The sequence below is a fragment of the Electrophorus electricus genome, chromosome 7 (assembly GCF_041902795.1).
Source record: "Electrophorus electricus isolate QZ-2024a chromosome 7, ASM4190279v1, whole genome shotgun sequence".
Classification (NCBI taxonomy): domain Eukaryota; kingdom Metazoa; phylum Chordata; class Actinopteri; order Gymnotiformes; family Gymnotidae; genus Electrophorus; species Electrophorus electricus.
In genome coordinates, this window is record NC_137503.1 from 26461459 (window position 1) to 26486429 (window position 24971).

At 38.7% G+C, this 24971-nt stretch overlaps 3 protein-coding genes and 1 long non-coding RNA gene across 7 annotated transcripts in view; 2 read left to right on the top strand and 2 right to left on the bottom strand.

Moving 5' to 3' along the window:
- On the bottom strand, positions 1–11464 carry LOC145658732 (uncharacterized). Its single transcript, XR_014124544.1, has 4 exons — positions 10980–11464; positions 3642–3762; positions 1243–1390; positions 1–730 (listed from the first exon to the last, which is right to left on the bottom strand). It is a non-coding gene; the product is annotated as an uncharacterized LOC145658732 (long non-coding RNA).
- On the top strand, positions 5352–8069 carry prph2lb (peripherin 2-like b). Its single transcript, XM_026998934.3, is given in 5 exon segments — positions 5352–5599; positions 6068–6841; positions 7154–7400; positions 7816–8029; positions 8032–8069. Coding segments are annotated over 4 exon segments (1077 nt in total). The 5' UTR covers positions 5352–5599; positions 6068–6263.
- serpina10a (serpin peptidase inhibitor, clade A (alpha-1 antiproteinase, antitrypsin), member 10a) lies at positions 10068–14049 on the top strand. 2 transcript variants are annotated; one of them, XM_026998933.3, is made up of 5 exons: positions 10068–10224; positions 11478–12053; positions 12192–12465; positions 12619–12766; positions 13237–14049. In XM_026998933.3, the coding sequence occupies exons 2-5, from the start codon at positions 11483–11485 to the stop codon at positions 13423–13425; spliced, it is 1182 nt and encodes a 393-aa protein (XP_026854734.2). In that variant the 5' UTR covers positions 10068–10224; positions 11478–11482; the 3' UTR covers positions 13426–14049. The 2 variants fall into 2 exon arrangements, with proteins under 2 accessions (XP_026854734.2, XP_081573725.1); XM_081717599.1 differs by lacking the exon at positions 10068–10224 and adding an exon at positions 10627–10741.
- ppp4r4 (protein phosphatase 4, regulatory subunit 4) overlaps positions 13793–24971 on the bottom strand; it is a 22981-nt gene continuing 11802 nt past the window's right edge. Inside the window, exons 10-25 of one of the 3 annotated variants that reach the window (XM_026998931.3) lie at positions 22421–22572; positions 21249–21368; positions 20621–20698; positions 18855–18938; positions 18425–18607; positions 18237–18342; positions 17761–17908; positions 17463–17607; positions 17334–17372; positions 17151–17222; positions 16232–16295; positions 15886–15966; positions 15700–15790; positions 15144–15205; positions 14802–14949; positions 13793–14395 (exon numbers count right to left, since the gene is read on the bottom strand). In XM_026998931.3, coding sequence (XP_026854732.2) covers positions 14350–14395; positions 14802–14949; positions 15144–15205; positions 15700–15790; positions 15886–15966; positions 16232–16295; positions 17151–17222; positions 17334–17372; positions 17463–17607; positions 17761–17908; positions 18237–18342; positions 18425–18607; positions 18855–18938; positions 20621–20698; positions 21249–21368; positions 22421–22572 — 1619 coding nt within the window. In that variant the 3' untranslated portion in view covers positions 13793–14349. Of the gene's footprint in view, positions 14396–14801; positions 14950–15143; positions 15206–15699; positions 15791–15885; positions 15967–16231; positions 16296–17150; positions 17223–17333; positions 17373–17462; positions 17608–17760; positions 17909–18236; positions 18343–18424; positions 18608–18854; positions 18939–20620; positions 20699–21248; positions 21369–22420; positions 22585–24971 lie in introns of those variants that run through there. The other 2 variants (XM_026998930.3, XR_014124543.1) reach the window with 2 other exon arrangements.

The following is a 24971-nucleotide window of genomic DNA, read 5'->3' on the forward strand; positions in this document are numbered from 1 at the left end:
GTCAATTAGTGCTGTCTATGACGTCTAAGATCACACCAAATAAAATGTCACTCCTAAACAGTGGTTAGGGGGCAGTATATAGAGATGTCATTTTATTTACAAGTTATTTTATGCACTCTGCAGTGCCTAATAAATGTTGGATTGAAGCAGAAGTATGAAGATAATAACATACTTCCTGTTGATGTAACATTTTGAGTAGGGTGGAAAAATACTGTGCAGAAAAAAACAGGGGAAAAAATCTTAATCTTAGAAAAAAAAATCATTTACTTTATAACATTTACAAGATTTACTTAATATTTTGATGTCAGTTACATTCTATTAAAAATATTTAATTAAGTTAAGTAAATATAATTTATTTAAATAGTTTAAGTAGATATAACAAACATAAGTAACACTTATTTTCTTAGGGCATTATCATTATTATAACTATAGGCATTATGGGCATTATGATTGTTTCTTCACGCCCAATGCATCCTACACACAATATTGCTACAAAGTCTTCTTAAAACAAGAGACTAATAAATCTCTAACATTTTGCTGCAAATATTAAAGGACCACTCATCCCCTACCTATACATCTATGCTGACCTTCGATCCCAATCTGTTGTTGAAAATAAAATATCTGTAGGTGTCAACCAGCTATGGTCCATGATATTTACTGGTCTGATTGTAGTCCTCCTCTTTCTTCTGATGGAATAAATGTGTCTTCCCACACCTCACCATCAGTCCACCTGCAGAAGGAGGTGTGCACTGTTCTGGTGATGAGGTGACTCATTATAGAGTCTGATAGCAATGGATAAGAATGATCTAAAATAATGATCCTTTTATATTTGACATCTTATCCTGTGTATAATAACAACTGTAAATGCCTTTCCACATTTTTCTTAAAATGTGGATTGGAGATTACAACAGTGATACTTGTGGTCATCTTAAGCTCTGGGATGGTGTTTACATATCTATGTAGGCCAATCGTATGCATGCCAAAGTGATAATGCTTTGGGACACTTTAAAAAAGGTTATGAGATGTGAAACTATTTATAAATGTAAACAGCTAACACATTATAATAATGTACACCATTTCTTGCAAACTGCCTTGACATGTTTCATTAGGTGACAAGCATCAATGTAAGTTGGTAACTGAGCAACCCTTCATGGTGGCTTTTCCTGTGACAATTCTAAGTACAAATTATGTTCAAATTGCAACTGAAAAATGTGTGCTATGCCTTGTAGAAAGACCGCTTACCCATGATAATGATAATCATTGTGGGATGCAGAGATTTTCCACACAGTTGTTTGGGATATGTTTGAAATGAAGCAAGAAAATATTTTACAGATGCTGTAGTGTGGTCACTGGTAACAGAGGTCCCATCTGGAAAAGGAAGGTATCCTTTCTGGGGGTTGTGCACAACAAGATCATAGATATAAAAAGGGACCTTCATTTGATTACTTTCACTTCATTATGCTGCTAGTTGCATCAAGATACACAATGTTTTCTTAGCATTGATTATGAAAGACTTCCACACTCCTTTCTGACCAGAGCACAATACCTCTGGGATGAATTATCACTTCTGCAGCATATCCAATGGAGAATTTTTTTTCTCTGCCATTATGCTGAGACTGACAACTGAGTGACATCTAATTTTTCTCCCAAAACTCCATGACACTTTAAGAGAGGGCTTTGGACACATCCTGGTTTCCAGAATAAATCACTTCACAGTTTTCAAGTTTTTCCAAATAAAGATCCCTTGGGAGCTTGGTTTCTAGATTTTTACTTATGCATTACTTGTTATCTGCTCTAATGTACTGCTGCAACAGTTTTTTTTTTCTGCAGTGTCTAGTAAACCCACAATGTAATTCCACTGTAGCCTTCAAATTAGATTCACTTGGTAGAACTTCTTTGCAAGTTATTGAACAGTTACTAAATGTACTAAATGCCTTTGCACTTGAACAATGGTGCCTAGATGCAAAGATACAATGTGGGTAAATTGAATGGATGCCTTTAGCAAGAACATTTGTTTAAGCCCAATAAAGTTCCTTTTTCATTGTTTTTTCCTTAAACCATTACATTTTTCTTGAGATATATATATAAAAAAACCAGATGTGAACATAATTCCAGTTTGTTTGGATCTAAGTGCCATTGTTCTTTGAAATTTGCAACATATATAATGTATATTATTAGTTCTTTGTATTTTCTTCCTGAAAACTATTATTCATAGATTTATTTAGAATTAACTAAAATTTCTTTGTAATTTGTAGTAATGTGAAGTGTATTACTGAATTTATAGGCAAGAATTTAAAAACCAATAAATGATTCTTGGATAATCAATTTTAACTTATCTGCTCAGAAGAATTTCTGGTTTCAGAAAATTGATAGTCTTCAACTCCAAATATAAATGAAGCCAAATTAATGCTTGTAAGTTTTCACTTGTACAAGGAACTGTATCTAGTCTGTCTTTGTCACTCTTCCTCCAGAGACCTCTATGTCTTTTCCAACATAACAGAAAATGTTTTATAATAAGCTGACATTAGCAAATTGATTAGCATTAGCAAAATGTATATGGCCCAGTTCTAATCTTTGTTCCTTTGTTCCACACTCTCCTCCTGTTATCTGCACAAACATGTTTTTCGCTTTATGTGCAGACAACTATATATGATGTGAAAACATACCATGTTGTTTTATGTGCATTGACTCCTGTATCTAACAGTATCCTAATTCAATGGTACCTAGGACTCTGATATACTGTACTGGCTACTTTGCATTCTATGAGTAGCTGGCAAAGCACTTTTGTAAATTGCTGTGGATAAGAGTATCTGGTAAATGCCATAAATGTAATGTAATCATTCTTTTCTATGGACCAGGATAATGGTAGAAGACTTGAAATGTTTAAGAACAGAGTAAAGTGCAATTGACATAGATGTCTGAAGATGTCTGTGAAAATGTGTTAATTGATCAATGCAATGTTTTAGGTTGGATGGTGAAACTAAATTTGGACCTTTTGTCTCCTGAAGAGCCTGTGCTGAGCAGGGAGCTGATAGTGGTGGGGAGGTGGCTATGACATTGATAGTGTAAAGCAGAAGGATGTCCTTTTCATTCTCATATCTGCTGTAAAACTCATTCAGATTACTGGTGAGTTGACAGCCATTGAGTTATCTCTTGGAGGACTTTCCACACTGAAGTTGAGTCGCTAGCAACTGCAACTTTTTACCTTCTGAGTTTCTCCTTTGCTGCCTTAATACCTTTCTCCAGCCTGTATTTGCATCTCTTTATAAAGAATTGTCCTCACTCCTGAATACTGCCTCTTTTTCCTTATGAAGCTGTCTGAGGTCAGCTGAAAACCATGATTACACACTGCAGGAATGCAGCCATCTTCACAGAAGCTGATATATCATAGCAACGGTGTATTCGTTTAGTCAGTGGCATCTCTGAAAGAAGTCCAGCAAAGCAACCTCAATTAATTAAATCTTTAAATGATTAAAACTCACAGAAAATTACCCCCCTTTTCAAAACTGTAACACCATTGTGTCTTGGGTTCTAATTAGTTTTTCCTGATCGAAACACCACAACATATCATGTGAATGCAGTACTCAAATTTCACTTTGAAAAAAAATGCAATCCATCTATGGTTTATTCCATTTACTCACCATTTAATTGTTCTGGTCTCTCCACAATCAACTTGTTACTCCATTTAATGTCTGAGCCTGATGTCTTTGGAGTAAGAATGAGCGAGGCAGGCTGGTGCAGTCCAAACTCCTTTATATTTTCCTTTATGTTTAGCAACAAAATATAAAAACCCAAACAATAAAACATGAAAAATACTGAATATGTTTTCAGTATTTCAAGTCTTCTTTTCAGTAACATACTTTCTCACAGCAATCGATTGCGCTCTCTCTCTCTCTCTCTCTCTCTCTCTCTCTCTCTCTCTCTCTCTCTCTCTCTCTCTCACTGAAAGAGAAATGGACGTTTAAGTAGGCAATCCACAACAACATGCAGGTTCACCCAATTCTAATTATCTGACTATTCAGGTGGGTTGTCTCTCCATCCTGAAAACTATGCTTGACCTTGCTGTAAATGGATTGAAAAATGCTGACAAAAGAAAACAATGTCAGTGTTTTGATTAAATACATTTGCAGAACCACAGAATGATATAAACACAGCAGACGCAGACATTTGTCACTGCTCACACTAACTCATGTTTGAATCGTCAGTGCCAGACACTTTATGAAGGCTAGATACTATAACCCATCTAACAAGCCACTGCCAGTGGAACAGTAGAACTTTCAAATGAAGAATTCTGTACTCATTACATCTAAAGGACAAGTTGCTATTTATGTTACACATTGAATCATATGACCAATACGCATGTACTGTTATGAACAAATAACAAGCAGTCTATCTGAAATGTTACATTTCACAGTTTTTTTTTTAAGTATTATGTTTTGCTTGTGTGAGTTTTTATGTCTTTTAAATTGTTTTGGCTATGGTGCAGATTTATCTAAAATAATTTGTGCTTTAAATGAATGAAGGAATTGAATTTATTTCATAAACAAAGTGCAACCAAAGTAATCATATTTATTAAGTCTTCTGACTTTAGGAACAGAAGACCAATGAATTAAGCAAAGACACCTATTGAGGTAAATGGATGTTTAAAAAACTGCCATTGACCAACTGAGCCTATTTTTGCCCTCATCAGTCAAGCATGAACATAGCACTGAATGTAGAAAACATAAGTGTCTGTGGCATTCCTCTTATCGTTGATTTAACTCATCATACGAAACTACAAAATTTTATATGAAAGCACTATGTGAACCGAGCTGCATAGTGTCAAAATATTTTTTATCCAATCTTTATCTAATGTTGCTTGTCAGCCTCAGCTATGAGCATCTATTGATGACTTGTATTACAATTAAAATGACTTAATATAATTTTGTGAACTTAAATGCCAGCAGATCTTATGACCAGGTTTTGATGTTTGTAATCATTTGTTTAAATGGAATATTAGGATTCCCTTTGCACCACATGGTGGTGTTAGAGACAAGAAAAAGAGAAATGCAGACAAGTGCTGTATTGAAAAGTCTTGAATCTAAGTCATGAAAAACCCAGTTTTGGCAGTTTGTTACACAAAGACCTGATAAAAATAGTTCCAATACACTAAAACCTTTAAAGCCTCTAGAGGTGCTATTCAACCATGCTCCTCACAATCTCTATCCTCCAGAGCTCAGTTCCAATTTAGCACATGTAATCCTGCTAATCAGTGTGCTCAGAAGCATCTGATCATTACAATATGGTATGTTAGCTTAGGTTTGGAAAACAAATTTAAGGTGGAGGAAGATCAACTGAGTGCTTAAGGGAAGGGCTAGATCCTCACTCTGGGCTAGGACTGGTCTACTTGGCCCAGGGGTGTTTCACTAAATCCTAGTGGATTATCCAAGGCATCAAAATGAGGGCAACACCCAAGTAACTGCTCATCATTACTCTCTTCTCCCACCTCAACTTTCACCCATTATGATATCACCCATCAGTAGAACTGCATGTAAGCACACAGAAAGTCAAATACATCGGCAAAAGGTGTTGAAAGGCCACTGTGAATTTTAAGGTTAAGGTAAGTCAATTTTTACTTGGTCATTGTGTAATCTAGTTTTTCTTATCCTATTTTATAATAATTTTAAAATTTATTTTATATAGTGTCATTTGAATGAGAGCTGGACAACTGCACCTTTTGTTAAATTCCATTAGAGCTTGATTACGTCTGTCTATACATAACAGAGGAATAAGTGCAGACGAATAAGTGCCATCTAATTTAAAATTGAAAACTTGAGCCAAACATGAATAATATTCTGCATATTCATGATTTGCATTTTCATTGTTTAACTATGCATTACAACAGCCTAATTATGACATCCCTTTCCTTTGCAATAATATATAGATTTAGTAATGATAATGAACATTTATTTTCTTATCACTGAAATTGTAATATAATCAACATAACAGTTTAGATGTTTTATTTAAGTATTGCATTCACCATTGTGTCTTCTTCTATCTTGGTTTTACCCCCTGCTCCATCATGTAGCTCTGGTTATTGTCCAGGAGTGTAAAAATACCTCAGCTAATCTGCTTAAGGTGTCCTCATGGGAATAGCCTTTCCTGTGTCCCTGTTCCTTTCCCTATACCTTGCTGACCGTCTCCCACACCTCAGACCCACTGCCCCAGATGCAAAGCATCATAACTGCTATCAACATTAATGTATACTGGGACAAAATAACAAAATGGCCATCTTAAAAGTGACATTCACCAAGACCAAACGGAACATACTTGCCCAAGCTCTGTGGGTGCTGAACTGGGTTTCTGTGATCACAGGCCTCACCCTTTTCAGCCTGGGCCTATTTTTGAAAGTGGAGATCCAAAAGAGGCAAGAGGTCATGACCAATGAGATCCACATGGTGCCCAACATGCTGATTGGTGTGGGACTAGCCACCTGCAGCATCAACTTCCTGGGTGGAAAGATCTGCTATGACTGCATGGACACCACCGCTTTCCTGCATTGGAAGCTTCTAATGCTGCCTTACATCATATGTACTTTTTTCTTCACCCTTTACATCCTGGTTGGGGCTTTGATGTGCTACGCAATGCGCAGTGATCTGGAAGAGTCCCTGCTCCTGGGTCTGTGGGACGCCATGTGCTACTACAAAGACACAGACATACCAGGCTGCTGTTACATCAAGCACAGCATTGACCTGCTGCAAATGCAGTTCCAGTGTTGTGGCAATGGTGGCTTCAGAGACTGGTTCCACATCCAGTGGGTCAGTCACTGCTATTTAGACATGTCCATCAGTAATGTTGTGGAGTAAGTAGAACTGATTCCCATGTTTATTAGAGCTCAGAGCAAGACTGCTAAACCATACTCAGTTGGAACTCACTACTTTTGTTCTTATGGGTCATAAATTCACACAAAACAAAATTAAGTCAGTCAACCTTTATCCTCCACAATCATACATTTAGAGGCAAGTTTTCTTAGCTATTCTGAGCACATATCTACATTTGATTCATTTTCTAAAGCTGTATGCCAGAACCAGACATACATGCTTTACTGTAGATATTTCTAACAATCTCAGCAGATGATCACCTGTTGTCTTCTTCCTATATTCCTCCCTGTCAGTCAGCTGCAAAGTAATGTGGAGGGGAAGTACCTTACAGATGCAGTGCCCTTCACTTGTTGTAACGTGCACTTTCCGAGGCCCTGCATCCAGCACCAAATTACCAATAGCTCTGCTCACTATAACTACAACTATCATGGCGCAGAACTTAACCTGAACCAGAAGGGATGCAGACAGGCCTTGCTGCAGTATTACACCCAGATTATGCAGTTTGTTGGCCTCATTGTGCTCATCATGTGGCTCTTTGAGGTATGCAATCTACCAGTTATTCATAGTTCATTCAGGGATTTGCTGCATGACAAGCCTTTAGATGACGGAGCAAAACATTTGTTGCCTAACTCATTATTCTTCCTTTAAATACCTCTTTAAGATGCAGGAAACCATTAAAAAAAGTATAGACATGTTAAAATGCTTTTATTGTAGGTAAGCTACTTTTATCTTAGATATAGATGTTATGTCTCACTTTTCAACAGTTTACCACATAGTCTAAAAAAATATTTGCTGTGTATGAAATAATATTTTGTCTCTGGATGTAATTTTTTTAGATGTCCTCTGGAATGGGTTAGACTAAAACATTAATCTCCTCCTGTAGCCTCTCTTGCTACTATTTCTCCTTTCTTACACTTCAATCTTCTCTCCCTTCTGATCTGTGCTTAACCTGCAGCTCTCTGTGCTAACGTGCATGCACTTCCTGCAGACCTCCATAGAAAACGTGTTGAGGTTAGGAGACTCTGAGTCTGAGTCTGACGGATGGCTTCTGAAAAATAGCATTTCTGAAACAGTGCAGCACAACTTCAACATTATCAAGAACTTGGGCAAATGCTACCAGGTGGATGATGACCCCAATATTGATGTGTCATCCACCAGCCGGCAAACACAAGAGGCCTGTACACTCGCCAAGTCCCGGTGAGCAGCTAGCTTCAAAGAGAAGGAAACCCAAACCTTTGGGCAACATTAAACCAGGCAATTAAGCAGAGACACCCTTAGAACTGCGCTGTGCAGTGCAGGCTTAAGTTAATGATGCTTCACTACTACTGTGCATGAAGATAGACAAAGTCTAAAATGTCGTTTGTGATCATGTGAACCTGTTGGTGTTTCAGTAAAGTGGAGGGGAAATAATCTCAGTTTAAAAGTCACAGAGTGCCATACAAAAATGCTTGCAAGATGGTTCAGACAAGCCATGAAGAGAGGAATATGACTGAAAGCATCATTGTGTATCCAACACACATATGTACAACTTCAGCTGTCTTTTGTGTCACACCATACTAAATGTGACTGTATTACTCTAGGAGATTAGATACATTGTAATTATATTTAAACAAAGCTGGAAATATTGAGATAATATGATATATCATAATATGATATATCAAATGATTTCTAATTTGGTAGATACAGACATGCCAGCAACAATAGACCTCCTGAAGACCTCTAATTGTACATTGGTGCACGGCTTGAATGGTGCTATTTCTGCAGTTTTATTTAACGGCATTAGATAACATTGTTCTTCATAATATTCAGCCAGAGTGGACCTTCTATCTTTTCATTTTTTAAAGTAGACCTGAGTGAAGTAGACACTAGAGAACATTAATATTGCTAATACTATTCCACTCTGAAAATGTTGCATCTGTCCTAAGAAAAGCTCATAGCTTATTGTTATATCTAGACAGTTTCAGCATATCAGCACAGACTGAAAGCTAATAATTCCCTTCATATATGCAGGTTTTACTGGAAAATTTCATTTGTCAAAACAGTGCAAATTTATCATAGTATTCTTAATAATTTTAGAGAAACAAACTATTTGGTCAGTAAGACTCAGTTTTTATGAACCCATAGCATCTGAACATGCAATCTTATGAAACAGTAATTTTAGTTGTTACAGAAATTACAGAGTAAAAATAGATTCCAATACTGATTTATTTACTTGCAAGTTCTGCATCATATTATTGGCATTATGATGCCATACCATATCTGTTACTTTTATAGCACCAGCAAACTGGGAGTGAAATGCTGGCAAACAGTATAAAACAAGCGGATATGTAGATAGATATGTAGATACTCAAACATACAGACAGACAGATAGATTAACAGACAGACAGATATTTTCCCACCGAGCTTTATCTTAGTATTGTCAGTGGCTGGTGGCTGACTTCCACACAACTGTTCACAGAAATTAATCCTTGAAGTATGGAGACTGCTACTTATAACTATTATCAGCCTATGGTCATCATTTAGTACTTTTTACCAGAAAGCAGAAAGCCATACCAGTCAGTGGTCCAACATTCCGTTTATGCCTAATGTATGTTCCAAAGTAAAGTCACACAAAAGGAGTCAGCACAAGGACCCTGGCCTACATCACATTTATTGCAAAAATTGCAATAAGTCATTTTTTCCCAGTGATTCACATTATGAAACAGGTATTATACTGTCACCAAGTAGCCTGGATGTATCAGATTCTGTACTAAATCAATTTTCAACATGGCCCCCTCCTTGTTGAAGACCTGATCTATGGAGCATAAACTGGTTCATTCAGGTACTACAAAGGAATCTGATTCATCATCTCTTGTGAGCTGCACTTTACAGAAAAAAATTTAAAAAGCACTTACATAAATATTGTTTGCTACTTTATGGTGATAAAAATGACTGCTCGCTCCTTTAAGATGTAAAAGTGTTTGGCTAATGTATACCATTGCCTAGGCATAGCTGTGTGCAAATTTCAATCAAGTAGGTAGGTCTAATCTAAAATTTATTTTTAGGTTAATTTACACACTACGGCTTGAACACACCACAAATGTGTTTATTTCGTTCTTTTTTATGAAAGTGTCTTAATTTAATCAGATTTCCTGGCTCAGTGGAGGGCTGTAAGTAATACGCGTAAAGGTTAACAAGAATAGACTGCGTTCTGGTACGACTCACGCATTTGCGCTACTTGCGTAGCTTGGTTTATTATTGACGTGAAACGCCAGAACGGCGTCGAATTCCTCTCTTTCGGATTGCAGTCATTTCCAGTCTAATGTTTCCTTATCATTACATTAATATAAACTGGAATTCGGTTATCCTGTCCTAGAGATTAACTGTAAGTAGCATGTGATTTGTTTTCTTATTAAGCAACATAATAAATCTTCAAGTCAAGCGTAAGTTTAAGAATCTACATTTCACTATTGCCGGATGACACTTGCCAGGCCTGTCGTAATTACATCACAATTTTTAATCATGGAGTGTAATTGAATTAATTCGTCTTAATAATAGACTAATAGCATACGCAGTGAACATCCAATACAAATCACGTCCTACCCAGAAATAATACTTATAACGGGATGCGTTTGGTAGGGCAGACATAATGTCGAGGCTGTCATTATGTAAGCATGTACAGGAGGTATTTTAAGGGAATAATGATTCGCCAATACTGAATCTTCGTCGATCTGCGTAGAAAAACGAGTTACGTATAACGGTAGCCGTACGCGGTTAAAGGAAAAATGTCCTTCTATAGTTGTATTTAATATATATTTTTCCTTTTCCCTTATTATATTATTTCCGTATTTTTACAAGAAGTGCTTTCGGACGTTGTCAGTAAAATTCAAGTTTGAAAATCGGTAAAATTCAAGTTTGTTCGCGTTTGCCCTTTGGTTTTGTAAACAGTGAGATATCTGATTAGCTAAGGTTCTCCGGGCAACGTTTAACAACGTTATCACGACCAACATTCCACATTTCTTTTCTAAATTTACGTTTATGCGGTCTAAATTTGATTAGGTTACATTGGTTATCCTACTTGGTATATGTAACTCCTTTTCAAGTTACTTTTTGGTATTAGCCAACTAACTATATAGTTACCTGTTCACTTGTAGCGTCATGTCTGTCTCTCTGTGTGTGGTGATCGAAGAGAAAGTTAACCTAGTTAAGAATAAGGATAACACTTAACTGCGCTCAAGAAGACAAATACAACCATTTTCTGAAATGCAGCCTAGACCTATCTAATATTCGTAGATTTAAGATATTGAATCGTCAACAATGATCTTGTAGGCCTAATAGCAGAAATTACCGAATAAATTAGTCCTTTGCAAAGCAAATGTTACATTTAAGAATAATAATAATGCTGTACGTTGCCTTTAATTGGTTTATAACTGAAGTGACGTTCAAATTAATTTGGAGAATGACACCAGTGTTATGGCTCTGTCCTCTAGAATTTGGGATTTCAAGGGACACTGACTAGGGAACTATCATCTTTCTTTTAACTGTATTAAATGACTCATGAATGAATCACAAGACACTCTGAACTCACTGTATTCTAACAACATATTTTAACATTTTTATCACCTTTTCTGGTCACAGGAGTAATGGAGATGGGTTTCTTTTCAATCATCATCAGTGCAGTCCTCCTTGCTGCTAGTATTCAGGGCCAGATGCAAAACACTTTCGTCCAGGAGCTGGCTGGCCAGAACTTGGACTTTGCCACAGGGCTGTACCGCAAAATCGCCAGTGGCAGTGATGACAATGTGGTTGTCTCCCCTTTGTCGGCAACCCTGGGCCTGGCCTCCTTGGCAGAGGGAGCCATGGAGGGCACACGCAAACAGCTGCTTCAGATCCTAGGCCTGACCTCCATGGAGCGGGACAGCGAGCCACACCGCATCCCCATGCTGCTCCAGCAGCTACGGGAGGAGGTAGCCCAGCGCCTGGCCACAGGCCTTTTGATCAGCCAGCAGGTGCAGACCAGCTCCAGCTTCGGCAGCCAGGTGAAGAAGTTCTATGGCACAGATGTGCGCGGAGTTGATTTCACCAATGCTCAGGCTGCTAAAAGGGACATCAATGAATATGTGTCAGGTGTCACTGGGAGCAAGGTCAGAGAGGTAGTCAACACCGTGGATCCTCAGAACCAGCTCATGCTTATCAATGTGGCATACTTTACAGGTGGGAGAAAGATCTTAAGAATTTCTAAAACCAAAATATAAAAGCTTACATATAAAACTCACAAACAAACTACTCATGCATGGCTATTGCATAAGAAAATAATCTACATGTAAGGTCTCCTTACTTCTTCCTTACCAGGACAGTGGAAGTTTCCATTCAATGCCAACTTCACTCAGGAAGAGCGATTCTATGTTGATAAGTACCACATTGTCTTGGCACCTATGATGATCCACTCAGGCAAGCACTATCTGGCCTATGACCCAGAGCTGAAAGTGGGCATCCTGAAGCTACCCTGCACAGACAACACAGCTATGCTACTCCTTCTGCCAGATGAAGATGTCGATTACACCTTTATTGATGAGGCTTTGACAAGGGAAGTATTCCTCAGATGGGTTTCTAAGCTGAAGAAAACGTAAGTCTGTGCTAGTTCAGATAAGACACATTTTTGACACTGAATTGTCAATCTATGAATCTGAATCTAAACAGAACTATTTTACTTACCCTATTTTTATATATATTTATATATATATATTTATATATATATATATATAAACACTCTCACCAGGAAGTTAGAGGTTCAGTTGCCCAGATTCTCTGTGGAGCGGTCTTTCTCTTTGAAGCAGAGCCTGCCCAGTCTGGGCATTACCACCATCTTTGAGAGCAGTGCGGATCTGTCTGGCATCAGTGAAAGCCCCAACCTGAAAGTCACTGAGGTATTTTTTTTTTTTTTAACAATTCCCAAGGGTGGAAGCAGAGGGGGTGGAGCAGAAGAGTGAGCAGACAGTGAGGCATTGGTCTGGTATTGAGTAACTCTGTTACTGAAAACATCACCTGTCATTTGTTTATTGCATCCATATTTTGTTTTTACCTGCATTTTCTTCAGGGACCACACAAAGAAACAGCTAATAGAGATTCTTGTTTAAGGATATTACTCCATCATCTGTTATTGTTAAAATGTTGCTGTTATTTCAGTTTTTTTTTTTAAATGTGGGAACAAACATGAAACAATGGATTTTAATTTTCTGTTGTTACATATGAATGTAATCACATATAGACATACGATAGGAGAGAACACCAGCAGCAAACCATCTGTTTTGCAAAAGAGAAGTGAGCTATATAGGTACACTATGTTATGGTTCTGGCAGGAACAGCATGCACTGACAAATTTCCTCCTGGTTCTCAGGCAGTGCACAAGGCCTTGGTGGTTGTGGATGAGAGAGGGGACTCAGATGCCCTGTCCTTCAACAGCCTGTTTGCAGACCCTCTTCCTCCGAGGCTCACTTTCAATCGGCCCTTCCTCTTCCTTGTCTACCACGAGGACACAAAAAACCTACTGCACATGGGCCGGGTGGTGGACCCCACTAAGAAGTAGACCCATTATGAGAAATTAGTATAGTGCTGCTTGTGTTTTGTCATCCAAGATAGCTACAGCTTGACATAATATAGGAGTATTGTGTTGTCTAAAACATATTCAGTGCATTAGGGCTAGAATAATTTGAAACACACCGTAAAAAAAGGGAATTTTTTTTTTTTAATTGTAAAATAATTCTGCTAATGCTGTAATATTTAAACACTTAACTGCATGCTGTTTTAATGATAATTGGTTGTCCCTCAATTCCTGTAATTCCCCTAGCATAACTATGTTTAAGGATCTGGTTCACTTGTATTATACATGCGCCTATACCACAAAGTTATTCAAAGGTTTACAAGTATTTGTACAAAATGTCTTCAAAAAGTGACATGTTCAACATGAGCTTTATTGATTGGGTTCTGAAGGGTTGGCATGAATCACTCAGGTGCTAAGATGCACCAGGCACAAACTCTTTGATGGGACAGAGAGTCCCAGCACTCTTAAAGATGGCGCTCAATTCATAAAAATACATACTGCATCTTTTTTTTCACAGCTGGTTGGAAAATATAAAACGAAGATTTTGCAAAGCATGCTATAATACAAGAAACAAAAAAATTGAACCAATAAATTAAATACATCACTCTGCTTCCTTGACTCTGGTTACTTTTGTTTGTTTTTTTTGACAAATGGTGCAAGAATAAGGCAGAGATGGATCAGTTTGCTTTCATTCATGTAAGGAGAATCCTAGTGCCCCTTTCCTCCTCCATGGGAGCTTAGTTGTTCCACTACAGAGGAGGAACGAGGGCTAGCCCCAGCATCCGCCGGATGACGCGTCTCCAGGGTGTACACCAACAGCCATCGGCTCCTTCTCCATGTTCTGTGCCCGGGGAAGTGGACTACTGCACAATGGGCAAGCTTGCCAAAGTCCTTGGAACTGAGTGGCTGTCACTCCCTCCCAGACTGCATGCCAAATGAATTGGATTTCCTTTGTCTAATGGGCAGACAAAATGGGGGGAGCAGGAGAAGGATGTAGCATTAACATTTACTAGCAGAGGAATCTAAAATGCAAAATTCCTACTGTTTGTATTTGTGAAAACTTTTACATTTTGTCCCCTCAGAGTCTTTGAACCACTGTACATATTATTCTTTATTAACCAAAAAAACACATGACAACCACTTTATTAGAAACACTTAATAGGTGTACAGTTACAGACTAGAAGCCTATATGTTGCCTATGTTTTGACCAGATGGACCATTAGAGATGTAATAAACTCAAAGAAATAATAATAATAATAATAATAATATTAGTAATAATAATAATAATAATAATAATAATAATAAAAAGAATCATTCTGGGGCTCTAAGACTTCCCGTGTCCCTTGGATGGTCAGACGTACATGGTGAGTTTCCTGGACTGTATGTCTTTGCTGCCATTGCTGCTCGTGTTGCTGCGGATAAGGACGGGCATGGAGGAGGTAGAGGGAGTTGGGGACAACGAGGAGGACGAAGAGGCCACGTTGAAGTGGTGTGGTCGCAGGGTGTCGTCTAAGCAAGAAATTCCAACACATGGAAAATGAACAGAAATGAGGAGATCCCTTTAGAAGGGCAGAATGAATAGGAGCTTCTTAGAAGAAATTTTTAAGCCTTATTTATAATCCCACATTTTTATGATTTTCAGATAAAGCACCTTTTTATATGTAGGAGCTATAAATGAAGAAAGAACAGTTGCCCATAGTTACCATTAATTGGTATTATGGAGCTCTTTCCTGATCCAGGACAACTTCCTGACTCTTTGACTTTTCTGAAGAACACATATTGTTTGTTAAAAGAGGAACATAAAGCAAGGCTTGATACTGTTCATTCCTGAAATAAGAAAAAAATTCTAATGCAGGACATCTTGCCCTTCAGTGACACAGTGGGTTCATTTCAGTGGTTCAGCAAAACACTTGAGGCTGCCCAGCAAGTAAACAATGCAGCAAATAAACTCAGAGGTTTTATATGTAAATATGAAATTGTTGTTAGAGAAATGAGATGAGGAAATCTGAAGGAATAAGATTAAAGTGTTCAGCATCACAACATAATATGTAAAACTGTTACTGCCATGATGAAACACCCAAGTTTGCTCTGTTATCACGGCAGGATATTTTCTCTTAACTAAGTAATTTGTTAACTTATAGTAATTTATACTCTTTAAATTTAATCACTGTATTTATTACAATGTATACCTCATACACTGCATCATCACAGACAGGAGTAATTTTTAAAAATAATTTCTGAATGCAATTCCATACTTACAGGGTTTTGTCGGAGTTTGCCATTTTGGGAGTGCTGGGGTGACTACTAAGTGAGCGGCTTCGGGCCAGTTTCGCTCTTCGCATCTCCTTACCTGAAAACACCACTGGCATTAAAACAACCAAACTGTTCCAATTCTCCATTTTGCCTCATATGTCTCAAACAAGAACCCTTCCGCACACAACTAACCAGCAGATGTGGACAACGTGGCCCCAGATGTAGATCCTGACATGCCTTTGCTACCAGAAAGGCTTGTTTTGCTGTCTCTTCCTGCAACAAACATCAGGGCCACACTACCATTTAGTAGAAGTGAGTGTGCATCACTGATGAAGATGAACATAAATTGCAGAAAAATATTGTACAGTAGATGAACTTAGATCTGATCCCGGGGGTCAAAACACTACTCAGTTTAATATCTCCCCTCCCTTTAGTGTGGCTCAGGGTGGAGGCAGCAAACTGTGCAATGCTGTGCCATAGAGCTGGGTGACAGTGCTGGGCAGTGCCTGAAAGGTGGGCCTGCATAGTGCACTCTTACGCTTCTTATCCGCATGCTTCTCCCCGGCCAGTTTAGCCTCGCTCTGCTGCCGTTCCAACAGCTCCTGTTAAAAAATAAATAGAATCACAGCTGACATTTGACAATGCTGATTATAATGTGCTTAGAAGTGACTTTAGAAAGATGCTATGTTTTTTTGGAACTTCATTTGGTTTTATTGTTATATAAATATAAAGGGCTGTATTTAAATTGAAATACACTACTTCCATGCTGTGCATGAATACAACCTCAGGAACCCTCTGAATATTACAAAAAGACAACAAAAGTCCTTTGTAATTTATGACTTATTATTTAAAAAAAAAAAAAAAGAATATTGACTATTCTCTGATAAATAAACTGAATATCGAGACTATTCTCTGTCCTGGCTCCTAGATGGTGAAATGAACTTCCTCTTGTTGTCCAGACAGCAGAGTCCCTTCCAGTCTTCAAACACAGACTGAAGAACCATCCATTTGTGAAATATTAAAAATGACCACTAACTCTGCTCCTATAATGACTAACGGAAACTAGTAGTTATTGTAGGGTATTGTTTATTACACTGATGTTGACTAACAAACTCTAGTACTTACTGTTTTTGTATTTTGTACTTCTAGGCATCAGTATTGATCCCTGTATTTCTACAATATCCTAGATCATTGGTATATTGGACCTACTCTACTGGTTAGTATGTATTCTATAACTAAATGACAAAGCACTTTTGTAAGTTGCTCTGGATAAGAGCATCTGCTACATGCCATAAATGTAAATGTAAATATAAAAACACCTAGCTTTGCAGCATGTTTATCCTTCAAAGTGATAATGGAGGCACAAATAAATTCAACCTCTTTTCCCCCTTGCAATGTTCGACTACAATTTGGTGCAACTAGCTATCCTATACTGATTGACAGAGATGATCTCTCACCATTTCAAGTAGCAAGTTTTCCTCCTTCTCTTTCTTTTGGTCCAGCAAGTCTCTTTCATGCCTTTTATGATACTGCATAAGGGAAAAGGGCTCTGAGATCTCAAACCCAGCCATTAGAGCCTCATCATATAACAGTCAAATACTATTTGCAAGCAGAAACCTTAGCGTAGATACAATTCATACCGGTTCGGTGATGTCCATTTTGTCCAACTCCAAGACTGTCTGAGGAAAAAAGGGAATTCTTTTTAAAAATGATTCTTTCTATGATTCTATGTTTCTTTTAAAGGAATTCTAGTCGATGTCATCCCTCACCTTGCGCACCGTGGCCACGACATCTTTGTCTTTCTCACGGCAAAGCAGTTTTCTGACACAGAACTCCAGCTGCTGCAGCAGGTGTTTGTCAGCTGGCAGCCTGATGGTGGACCTCAGCCTGGGCAGCATGTGGCACAGCTTATACCTGCCGAAAGCACAGGCAGGGCTCTTACTGTCTGCTCCAGAGCAGGGGCACAGCGGCATGGGTCTTGGGGCATGTGACTCATTACAGAAACACAGCAAGCAGAAGTCAAGGGGTACTGTGTGTGAATGGGGAGGGTGAGGCTATGGCAGTCACCTGACATTGGCCACGGGGTCACTGACGAGCTCTAGTGCCTGAATGAGGAAGTACTTGCAGAAGTAGGATTTGGAGAAGAGGTCTATAGCAATCTCACACAGGTCCAGAAACCGTAACCTGTTCCAGTAGCTTCTACCTTGAGCAAGTTCTTAAGAATATAAGAAGAAACACAAAGAAGAAAAAACAAACTATACAAAATCAATCAGTATTTTGAAAAAAATTGAGAATAAATGCAAAAGTTTTTGCAATTTTTTGAGAATAAATGCAAAGAAATAATAAAGCTAAAATAATAACTAATATCGTGAGGTTTTCATTATCCAGTCAAATCTCAATGAATAAAATCAAATTTGCAGTAGTCCCACTCAAAAATATGTTATTTATGGAAAACACATTGTGATTTCTGCATCTCATTGACTTTAGTTGTTTGTGGTAAGTGAAATTGTGATGTGCATTAGTCTGGGTGATGCCTCACTCACCCTGTGTTATTTTGCTGATGATCTCCTGCCGCTGCTCCTGCTTGCGATTGTAGCGCAAGAACATACACAATGTCCGGGCTGCTTCCCTCTGGACCGGCAGAACGCTCTAGGAAGACAAAAACAAGTTGGGTCAAGATATGTGCATTGGGCATACACGTGTGTGGGGGGGAGAGACACACGCTCCTTACGTTTGTAGTAATGATTCCAAACATTCTCTGGAGGAAGCGGAAGTAGATCTGGTCCCCAGTGATGACACGCGGCAGGCAGGAGTAACGCTGCAGGAGCTTCTCATGGACACGCCAGCGTAGAGAAGATGCCGCCTTTTGCTCCGCCGCCACCAGTGCAGGCACTAACTCGGGCACATTCACCTGCTGCAGGAGGAAGAGAGCATGTCAACTGACAGTTTTGAGTGCTTTCAGCTTCATGGAAACTACACAATGAAGTCAGGAGGAAAAACTGTGAAACTGAGCTGTAAACTGGGCAATGCTAAAGCACAACAGAAGCTTTTTCAAAGACTAAAAGAACACAGGACACAAAAACTATGGCCTATGGCCAGCAGAGGGAGCTACTATTAGCCCCGTCCTTCCTATCCAGCACACACACGCACACACACAGGACCTTGCTCTCAGGTCCTGTGCCCTCCCCTCTGGATGTTGCCAGCTCCAAAGTATCCTGGAGATGATTGAGCAGGGCATCAAGAACCTGTCAAAAAACAGTGATAGATAATCAAGAAACAAGCAGTCAACTGGAGCAAGGAGCCTTACCACTCATACCACTGACTATACCTTTAAGGGAAAACATGGTTTTGGCCTCTGAGCTGAGGTAATTGCAAAAAGCAGTTATTTAGGCATTCCACTTAGCAGCATGTCTTTAGCATCACACCAGCACAGCATGCTATATTAGTACCAGTACAGCATTCTAACAGGTCCCATCTTTTCTGTGGGAACATTAATCAATTCCAACAGCTCCCGCTGAGTGATCTGTGAGAACAACATGTGGTCACAGAGCTTGAAAAATAGGTCTCTCTGCCACATACCATGTGATTATGTAAACACAAGTAATGGAAAGAAACTAAATCAGTTAACTGTAATTAATTAGTTCAATTGTTAGACGTGTATAAATCAAACTTAATTATCAGCTGTGCAGCTCTCTCATTGGTCGATCAGATTTAGCAGTGGCATTATTTCACTCTTTATACTTGGACTTGCAATAATGGCAATACAACAGGCTGCACATTGTTTATTGTTCAGCCATTTATTCAGACCGAGCAGTGATTGTGGCAATTGATTGAAGTTTGGAGACAATAGTTATTTTGTTGATAATACAAAATATATTTATGACAGGATTCAAAATGTTTTATAATGACAGAAATTATTTAATAAAGAAAATAAAGTTCATTGCCACATTTAATGCCCTATAGAAAAGCCTCCCTTAAATTTCAGAAATAATCATGAATAAACATTTTCTTCTGGGGAAAAAGGCACAAAGCCACCCACCAACCCATTTTAAATACCATCCCTCCAACCCACCCAATTACCTATGTTTTAAACTCAATTTCATAGCTATAGGATCAATGTAAATAAAGGTTAATAAAGAAGGTTTTTAATTTACATTGGTACGTATAAACCATTTCTTCAGGACAAAAAAAAGCTCACCTCAATAAACAACTAGTGCCACTAAGCACTGACTTTGTTAGGGTGTTCTGTATGCATGGCAGAGAGCTGAATGCTAATACGTTGTGTGACTAACATCTCTCGAGGGATCAGGACAGAACAAACAATAGCAAGCTCCTAACGTCATCTACAGAGAAGTAGTGTATTCACTCTTCCCACACAAGCACAGTGGTCTGCAACACACACACACACACACACGCACACGCACACGCACACACACACACACACAGTTGCAGGCAGGTTTACTGTATATCCTCCTAGTAGAGTTCACTGATTAAATGTTTTACTGGTTACCACTAACTTGGGCAAGGACTGACCAGACAAGGAAATCCATAATCTAATAACACAAATAAGGAAGAAAACTAACCTGCTCACTCAAACCTATCCAGCAAAATCTATTTCAGGCAAGGCCAATCCTCTCTGTGAAAGAGAGGAATCAGCTGTCTGCCATGTTGCGAGGAGAGACTGTCCCGAGTGCTCAGTAGGGGAAGTGTCACCGAATGTCACACATGCCCATACCAAGGGAAAGAGAGCAGTGAATTGCACACCACAGTGGCAGACACTCGATCAGACACACATCCACCCACATGTACACAGTGCAAGCAGAAGCATGCATCTTCTTCAGAGACGGACACACAGACACACCAAAATGCATTTGCATGCACAGATAAACACTCATATAACACTAACACGCTCTCACACAGGTCCCACCTCTAATGAATCATCCTGCAGTAAGATGATCAGCTCTTTGTGTACATAATGCACATTTGGACCCAGCAGTTTAACTACCTGTAACACAAAAAGGCATAAAGAATGTAATATGCAATCTCAACCTCAGGACAGAGTAACCTCAAAACCTATGGTCACAAATGACATCTGACTACATAAGGTAATAATAACACCACCTTAAAAAACCACACACACACACACACACACACACACACACACACACACACACACACACACACACACACACACACACACACACACACACACACACACACACACACACACACACACACACACTAAAAACCCCACAAGGTAATAACTGTTTCAACTCAATAATGAATTTGCTGTGTCTGCAAGCACATAAACATGCTGCAACCTAAATCACTCCTTCCTCCTAATTGCCTATTCAGCGTTTTCAACCTTCACATTGCAATGTAATCTACTAAACTGCAGGTATTCTAAGTAGAATATGTTAAGGATGAGTGCGTGTAAGTCTAGAACTGCTCGGTTTTTGAACTGGCTTCTGTACTCATACAGGAGAGGAATCAACCACAATCCTCATACAGGTGTGAGACCAATGCCGAAAAGGAGAGAGATACCAAGCTCATACCTCATGGAAGCCTTCGGCAGCTGTCCGCCGAACTGAGATTTCAGGGTCATGACACAGGCTTGAGAAGGTCCGGTACAGTTCAGACAGGAAGTGGTTTGGGTCAGCAAATAACATCATGGCCTGTTGAGAGTGTGAGGCGGGCATGAGAAGACAGCAACAGAACTGTTAGAGACTTTTTTATTGTCATCAAAACTGGATATTGCAGGATTTGTCAAACAGATCTAAATGTAAGACCTAATGTAAATGTAAGATCTAATAATGAATTACAAGAGGGAAGGACTTCATTGGATTTAATATGAAATCATAATGGAAATCATAAAAGGGGACAGCACCTTTAAAACATAAAACTACTTTAGACAGCTTTTGGCTTTTGTCTATAAAGTAAAAAATGTTGTCTGTGATGGTGTGATAAAACATGGGGCTATAATAATTGAGGCTGTCATAACACCATTGTGGTCATATTCAGGAGTGCTTAACAAATACTTGTTGAATATTAAAATTTTATAACATTGTACAATGCATATTTAGATATACAGTCTTATAGAGACCTAAATACTTCAATGCTTTTATAGGTCTAAAAATAATCTATTTCTTAGCTCTCATAATCAGCAGTTATGAAACTGACTGAAACTACTTTAACTTTACAGACAGCCATCATTAAGTATAACTTTCAGCCGCATTCTCTGTAAAGCAATCCCAGGAAGCACTAACATATGCAGAGTGGCCAATCGCTATTTATATCAGGTGCAGAAAGCGGATGAGCGCTCCAGCAAAGGCAGATGGCGCAGTTACAGGTTTCATTTTCACCAACAAGCTCACAGATCAAAGAGCTGTCACAGGAGATTGCTGTACTCTCTCTCTCCAGATTTTCACAGAGCATCACACTGATCCCTGAGTGCGACACGAAGGTGCTCCACGGATCAGAGCTAGCCAGTAGGACTAAAAAGTGCTAAAAATATTCTGAAATTGAACATAACCTTTTAAAGCATTTATTCAGTTCTTATCTTTCCATTCCTGTTTTGTTTTGTACTTACAGATGCAAAACATGACCATAGTCTCATGCTGATAATTATATTTTGGGTAAAAAAAAATAAAAAAATAAAAAAAAGTGCTTAAGATCCAAGTGCTTAGGCTGATTGGAGAAGGTGGCTGCAGTGCAGTCAGTCACTCACAGGGAAGTTGTAGGCGCAGTTTGTGCGCACCAGCGCGTACTTGTTCTCCAGCTCTAGTGGGTAGGGCTGGCTCTCACAGTGGCCATTCTCATGCTGCAGTCCCAGGCAGCACAACTTCTTATAGAACTCCAGAAACCATAGGTGCTGTTCGTCTGTGAAAGACGCTGCATTGCATGAAGAAGAATGCATCAGTGGGCAGAAAGGAGCACAGACTCAGGTAAACTAGTCAGGGGGTCTGTGCATTCAAAAACAGGACGGTTTATCCATTATCTGTCCATTCATCCACCCATACATATCCGTATACATTATAAAAGTCAGTCAAATACCCAAACATGCATTCACCACCAACTATGATAACAGCTAGATAGTCATCTAAAACTTAAAACTGATATGCCTTCTACAAGAAAGCCACTTAATAGAAATCAGACCAACACGGTGTGCTGAGCACTCAGACCAAGGGACACACCCACCTAGCACCGTCCTCATTCTCTCCCTATACTTGCTGTAAACACAAAATAAAATCAGCAGAGTTCAGTCACATATTCTAAGCCCATTATAATTCTATAACAGAGGGGTGTACCCATCCTGATAAAATCAGATTTAAACAGTTCCACTACTGTAGACTATGAAGTACATTGTGATAAATATCACCATTAGCACAACTACTGCAAATGTATATGGCCCACACATTGACAACCCTTTCTTTTTACAGTTTCTTTATACACCCCTCCAATTTTTTCTGACTCAATTATAATTGGTGGCAATTTTAATACAATACAACAAATATAAGACAAAACGACAAATATAAGCACCACAAGCAATGGAAACCCAACCAATAAAATAAAAAGGTTGTTTTTAGAAAAATAAAACACTTATGTAGCACTAATCATGAAGAAAAACAGGAAAACAAAAAAGATTTGTTAAATCATACCAATAGAAATCTTGTCTGCACTACTCAAAAACAAAACCCCACAAGCGAACTTAAATTAGACATCTCACTAGCCACCTGCATTTAAAGTGATCAGAACCATTATTGTAATAACCAAGCTCAAATAGAGTAGATCCAAAGAACCATACAGCTTAGTGGTACTCCTGTGAACCCTTTAAGCCTTTCTATATTTCTGCATAAATTTGACCCAAACCTTCATCAGATTATCTACATTTAGGACTCGTGTGACCAAAACAAAAAAAAAAACAAAAACAAAAAAACAAATTAGACAAATATTAGACCATTTATTTATTGAGGAAAATGATCCGATATTATACATCTGAGTGGCAAAAGCATGTGAACCTTTGCTTTCAGTACCTAGTTCGACATACTTGTGCAACAATAAACTGCAACTAAAGTTTTGCCGGTAATGGTTGATTATTCCTGCACATCATCTTGGAGGAATTGGAGCCCTCTGTACAAAACTGCTACATCTCAGTTATGTTGGTGGGTTTCCAATCATGAAATGCTTCCTTCAGGTCCTTCCACAACATTTCTATGGGATTAAGGTCAGGACTTTGACTAGGCCATTCCAAAACCCTAACTTTATTCTTCTTTAATCATTCTGTGGTAGAATGACTTGCGGTTGTTGTCTTGCTGCATGACCCATGTTCTCTTGAGATTCAGCTCATGGACAGATTGCCCAATATTCTCCTTTAGAATTTGCTGGTATAACTCAGATTTGGTCGTTCCATCAATGATGGCAAGCCATCGTGGCCCAGATGCAGAAAAATAGGCCCAAACCATGAGACTACCACTGTGTTTCACAAAAGGCATGAGGTTTTCATCCTGGAATGCAGCATTTCTCCAAACCCAACGCTTCTCATGTAAACCAAAAAGACCCATTTTGGTCTCATCTTTCCACAAAGCATTGTTCCAGTAGCCTTTTGGCTTGTGTGATCAAACTGCAGATAGGCAGCAATGTCCTTTTAAGAGAGCAGCAGTTTTCTCCTTGCAATCCTGCAATGCACACCCTGTTTAGTGTTCTCCTGATGGTGGACACGAACATCAACCTTAAGCAATATGAGAAAGGCTTTTAGTTGTTTAGAGATTACTTTTTGTTCCTTTGTGACCTCACTGACTTTTAAAGGCCTTGCTCTTGACATGATCTTTGTTGGTCGACCACACGCAGGGAGAGTAATAATGGTCTTGAATTTCCTCCATTTGTACACAAACTGAACATAGCCTGTTGTAGCCCAAACTCTTTAGATATGGTTTTGTAAATTTTTTCAACCTGATCAGCATCAACAACTCTTCTGAGGTCCCCAGAAATCTCCTTTGTTCAGGCCATGAGACACTTCCACAAACATGTGTTCTGAAAATTAGACTCTGCTAGAGCCCACTTATTTATATATAACAGCGTGCCCACACACACCTGATTGTCATCCCATTGATTGACAACACCTGACCAAATTATCAAATCACAAATATGTAATATTGGATAATTTCCTCGATAAATAAGTGACAGTCTAATATTTTTGTCTTGTGAAGTTTTAGGTCAAATATATGCAGAAATATAAAAACATCTAAAGGGTTCATAAACTTTCAAGCACCACTCTATAA